A 6,000-nucleotide genomic window follows, 5' to 3' on the forward strand; every position below is an offset into this window, starting at 1 on the left:
TGATTCAAGATTGGCTTACTGTCAGAAACTGAATACTGGGACACACACATATGTACCTGTACCTGTACATACACACACACACACACACACACACACACACACACACACACAGAGAGAGAGAGAGAGAGAGAGAGAGAGAGAGGTTCAATTTCTGAAAGGCTAAGAATCATGTTCTAGGATTAGAATATAGTTTGACCACTTGCCTAGCATGCATGAAACCCTAAATTCAAACCCTAGCACCACAAAACAGGAAGAAAAAAAGTCATGTTCTAGAAAGATCTCTGTACTAGTCAGAATGTGCTGCTGTGGTGGGCATGCGTGTAATGCAAGCACTTTAAGAAGCTGAGGCAGGATTACTGTGACTTCAAGGCCAGCCTGAGCATCAGGGTGAGTTCCAGGTCAGCTAGTACCATATGAGACTCTGTTTTATAAAAAAACAAGAAAAGAGGAGAAAAACAGGGGCAGAGGCAGGCAGATCTCTGTGAGTTCAAAGCCAGTCTGGTCTACAAAGCAAGTTCTAGGACAGCTGGGGCTACATAGAGAGACCCTGTCTTAAAATAAATATACAAACAACACCAGCAATAAAACCATGGTGCGGCCTTCTGCAGTAATGAAAAGTACATGTTGGTGACTCAAAAATCTGGTTTATTGCTTTAGTAGACATGCCTGTAGTAGAAATGCCTGTGTATAAGCCACCATTGTGGCGTGTGTCTATTCCCAGCCATGCGGCCTGCTCAGGTTCAGGGCTTCCTGACTCATCTGGGCAGCGCGAGAAGGTGGAAGAACTAAGGAGACCATCGTTTCACAAGCTTTAGGTACCCTCCTGGGCCTTGAGCTGTCAAAGCAGACAAGGTGGAGCCATTTCTCCACACACAACTCACTCTCCCCAACTCTGTCTCCACTCAGCAAGGGGTGTCGTTGGAGTCATCCTGTGAACAGCCAGGCTGATGTTGTTCTCTTTCCTGACAGAATGACAATTCTCCCTCCGGTGGAAAAACTGAAGACCGTGCTCCATAAGGTGAAAGACTTTCACCTGAAGTTCCTGGAGAGGTACTCATGAGGACGCCTCAGGCACCAGAGCCAGACCCCTCCCAATACCACCCTTCCTCATGGACTCTGCCTCAGACCTCACACAGGTCACCAACCCTGTTCATCATCATTTTCCCAAGGAGACTTCTTTCTTTGTGCCTTGATGTTTGAGAGTTCTTCTGAGCAAACAGTGAATTTGCAATGTCTCACGGGCCCTGGTTTTTTTTTTTTGTTTGTTTATTTTGTTTTGTTTTTAAATGCAACCAAAGTAGAATCAACCTGTTTGGCAGATGTACTTGGGATTCTCTGAATCATCACTGTTCTGTTTGGAAAGTTCCTTTGGGTCTTAAGCAGCCAGAGTACACTGAAATAAGATATACCAGATCTGGAGAAAGAAGCAGGTGTTGGGAAAAAAATGTGACTTAACATGGTAAGGGCTGGGAATCTAGAAATCAATAGTGAGATCCGTGAAATCAAACCCTTACCAGTGTGAAAATGTAGTGTTTTGGACAGTAAACCTGCAAGTCTAGTGACTCAGAGAAAGCTGGTCGTTCTAGTCTAGAGATAGGCAGTGCCTCACAGACAAGAATATCGAAGTCAGTAGTAGGACAAGGGGTCACTGAATCAGATACCAGGTTCGATTGCATGCCTACCTAGAACAGTTTTCCCTGGGTTTGGCTGAGCCTTTATGCACACTATTGCCCTCTGCTGGTGGCAGCGGAGATAAGCAAGGGCTGAAAATGGAGGTGATCCTTTTACAAGGCCTTGAAAGTTGTTTTTAATTGTTTCAAACTAAATTCGGTTCATTTGTAACTAACTGATCATGCTGCCTGTTTACACTGGCTGCCAAGAAGGAGCGCATGCAGTCTGAGTCAGTGTTCTCTCCACATCAGTTTCCTGCCGCCCTCCCTGATCTGTGGACAGCATCCTATATCATCAGCCACCCCTGTGTGTCACAAAGTAGCAGCCACTAAGCAAGTATATTCCTTGAATTAGCACACCTGGGTGGGCCATGTGCACACCAAGGAAACAGGTGTTACAGGGCAAGCCAGGCCAGGGTTTCCTTCCCATCTCTTAACTGTCTCCGTTCTTCAGTAAGATTGAGAAAAGCTGTGGGGTCGCTCCAGCTCAGGAGCCTGGGGTACCTACTGAGGCAGGGGAGCTTACCGAGCCATAGAGAGGAGGATGTGAAGGCTGTGGAGTAAGGCTGGAAACCAGCCCCTGCCCTAAGATCCCACACTGCAGGGGGTGTAATTTTAAAAAAGAACTTCAAGTTGTTAACACTCACAAGGGTTACACTACTGTGAAGGAAGTAGCCACATCCAAACAGGATGTAATGTTCTACAACTTTCCCTTTAAAAGCTGAAGAGGCAGCATGTGTGCTCAATAGGCGTATAATCCAGATATGCTCCAGAGTTCTGAGATTCTTCCATGAATGGTTAACTAGAAGCTAGTATATTTTTTATATTTTTGTAACAATTGGCTTTTTCATGGGGGGTGGGGTGGAGGTGGAAGGGTTAGTATTTATAGTCCTAACAAGTCCAATAATTTTTATAAGTGTCTTCAGATTATAAATAATCCTCCAAATTTTGCAATGTTTACATGATTTTTTTAAGATGACAAATATGCTTGATTTGCTTTTTAAATAAAAGTTTAGCTGTTCCAAGAGATTAACTTCAAGTAGGATTGCTGGTTATGGTAGTTTGTTCCCATGCCTTTTCCGTTCCAGCATTGCTCGAGCGGCGTGTGGGTGGGGCTGTGGAAGCCTGGCCAGGCTGGACCTGGACGGCCACACCTCAGACATTGTTTCCATTTGGATGTGAGCAGGCATAGGCCTACACACTCTTTGCTATTTAACCTCTCCCAGTTCTTCTGCCTCCTTAGCATGGGTCCTTGTAATTGCCGGTGCTGGGAAGCTCTGAACAATAAAATACTTCCAGAGTGGTGACTGATCAGCTTGGTCAATAAAAACTAAAAGTTGCGTGGGGCTGAGTATGGTGGCATACACTTTAATCTCAGCACTGGAGAGGCAGAGGCAGACTGGTCTCTGCGAGTTTGAGTCCTGTCTGATTTACATAATAAGACCTGGTCACAACAAAATTGAAAACAACTACAGAAGCAATAAATGGTTGAGTGGATGTCACTGATTGTCTGTGTATGTGTGCATATATATGCATATGTTTTTAATATCTTATATATTTAATGTTTTAAATATGCATAAATATGTTTTACAGGAACACATAAGTATATGTGTTCCTGAATAGTAAATGTGCCTAAATATCACAAACTAACCAACAGCTTCTGCTGCTTTTTTTTTTAATTGGATACTTTCTTTATTTACATTTCAAATGTTATCCCCTTTCCCGACTGTGTTCCCTCTGGAAACCCCCTATCCTATCCCCCCTTCCCCTGCTTCTATGAGGGTGTTCCCCACCCACCCACTCCCGCCTTCCCCCCTGGCATTCTCCCATACTGGAGCATCAAGCCTTCACAGGACCAAGGGCCCGATGCTCGACAATGCCATCCTTTGCTACATATGCTGCTAGAGCCATGGGTTGCTCCATGTATCCTCTTTGGTTGGTGGTTTAGTCCCTGGGAGCTCTGGGGGGTCTGGTTGGTTGATATTGTTCCTCCTATGTGGTTGCAAACCCCTTCAGCTCCTTCAGTCCTTCAACTCCTCCATTGGGGACCCAGCTTCTCCTTCTTAGGGTTTGACTCTAAAAACAGAGTTGCTGAGTTGGAGGCGCTTCAGGGGTCTTTTGTTTCTGTTTTGTTTTACACGGTGTCTTGCTATCTGGCTGCCTAGTATAACAGTACATACGTACCCCAGGCTGACTTTAAATTCACTGTGTAGCCTAAGGACAACCTTGAATTCCTGAGGCTCTTGCCTTTACATTCTACACTGGGATTATGAGCATGTGCCACCATTCCCCGCTCTAACAAGATGTTAAAACTAAATGTGGACTTTAGCTTTCTGCTGGCAGTGAAATAAGAGATTAAGTCTTTATAAGGCTGGAGAGATAGGAATAGGAGCTGGAGAAGCCATGGGTCAAGTTGTGTCTAAATAAGACATTGTATTGATTTTACCCAGGTTTCCCATTCCACATTCATTTTGAAATCTGGCTTTCAAATTTAAAATTCTTTAAAACTATGCTTTCTATATCTTTATTAGACAAATAAAGATTAGAGCTGGGCAGTTGGTAGCACCATTAATCCCAGCACTTGGGAGGCAGAGGCAGGCGGATTTCTGAGTTCGAGGCCAGCCTGGTCTACAGAGTGAGTTCCAGGACAGCCAGGGCTACACAGAGAAATCCTGTCTTGAAAAGCCAAAAAATTTTAGAAAGTATGCAAAGAAAAATAACTAGGACTCTAACTAGGAATCATTAGGAACCCACTCAACATAGTTTAAGCAAAGAAACTGACTATCCTGTGTAAGCTGTAGGGCAACTGGCTCCATTTCTAATGTTTACTCTGACAGAGGTTGCCCTGCCTCATTGCACACATAAGATCTCATGGTCCCATGGTGTCCTTTCCTGAGTCAGCTTTCAGGGCTTGTGAGAGTAGGGTGAATTGCGGAGGAAGGGAGAGCAGTGCACAGAGGAGGTGGGAATGGCTGTTAGAATCACCAGCCTTGCAGAATAACATTGGCCCAGAAGAAACTCCCCATAGAAAAGGGGTTAGGATGGTGCTATGCTAGCAAACCTCATTTGCCACAGGCCACTTTAGTGTGGGGATGGAGTGTGTGTGTGTGCGCATGCGCGCGCGCACATGCACATCTGTATGTACAGGAGCTGCCAGAAGCCAGAGACATGGCATCTTCTGGAGCTGAGTAGTGAGCTGCTTATGGGAGTCACAGCTAGTTGGTAGCTAAGTGGACAGAGAAATGTTCTGTAGCTTCCCTCACAGGAACCCATAACAACTATCTAGGGGGTGAATTATCCTTATTGTACAGTTGAGTGTATACAGGTCAGAAACTGCAGATATTCTAGATGGGGAAAGGGGATAATGTTGAGATGGCCTCACTGTGTAGTCCTGGCTGACTTTGAACTCCAAGAGGCCTGCCTACTCCCCAGTCCCTCCTCTCTTCACTGACATGTGCTCCCCGCCATGACAAGCTTCATCAACTGAGGCTGGGACTGACTGAGGCAGCAAGCCTTTAAAATTCCACCAGGCTCCTAAGACACACCCAGCAGCTGGGCAGTGGTGGCACACGCCTTTAATCCCAGCACTTGGGAGGCAGAGGCAGGCGGACCTCTGAGTTTGAGGCCAGCCTCGTCTACAGAGTGAGTTCCAGGACAGCCAAGGTTACACAGAAAAACCCTGTCTCAAAAAACAAAACAAAACAAAACAAAAACCTAACAAAATATTAATCATGGCTGCATAATATACTCATGCTTTAGAATGTCTTGGTTAGATAAAAATATTGTAACATTGGCAGGTGTCCAGATGGCTTCTCAGTGAAGTTGGTTGTCATGAAGTCTGAAGATGTGGGTTTGGTTCCTGGAACCTATATGGTAGAAAGAGAGCACTGACTACTACTACAGGTTGTCTTCTGAGTTCCACAAGCACACTATGGAGCAAGTGTAGGGCCTTGTGGTGGTGCACACCTTTAATCTCAAGCGCTCAGGAGACAAGGGCAGGCAAATCTCTGAATTTGAAGCCAACCTGGTCTACACAGTGAGTTCCAGGGCAGTGGATGCTATGTAGTGAGACGCTGTCTCAAAAAACAACAGCCTGGGAGTGGTGGCTCATACCTATAACCACAGCCCTTGGGAGAACGATGCCAGCCTGTTCTACAAAGTGAGTTCCAAGACAGACAGGACTACACAGAGAAACCCTGTTTTGAAAAAAAACAACAATAACAACAACGACAACAAAAAACTTAAAGATTCCAATCCAGCTGCAGCCAGTGGTACACAGAGGAACTCAGCTCCTGGTGCTATGAGGCTTGGCACATACGGTTGGTTGGTC

The 6,000-nt window shown here is 45.3% G+C and overlaps 1 protein-coding gene across 2 annotated transcripts in view; it reads left to right on the forward strand.

Annotated features, from left to right (window-relative positions):
• The window catches only part of Gpt2 (glutamic--pyruvic transaminase 2), a 34,274-nt gene extending 30,954 nt beyond the window's left edge, over positions 1 to 3,320 (forward strand). For both annotated transcript variants that reach the window (XM_031340663.1, XM_031340664.1), the window contains one exon: positions 970 to 3,320. In XM_031340663.1, coding sequence (XP_031196523.1) covers positions 970 to 1,060 — 91 coding nt within the window. In that variant the 3' untranslated portion in view covers positions 1,061 to 3,320. The remainder of the gene's footprint in view (positions 1 to 969) is intronic.
• Positions 3,321 to 6,000: the final 2,680 nt, after the last annotated feature.

Source organism: Mastomys coucha, unplaced genomic scaffold (assembly GCF_008632895.1).
Source record: "Mastomys coucha isolate ucsf_1 unplaced genomic scaffold, UCSF_Mcou_1 pScaffold22, whole genome shotgun sequence".
Taxonomy (NCBI): Eukaryota; Metazoa; Chordata; class Mammalia; order Rodentia; family Muridae; genus Mastomys; species Mastomys coucha.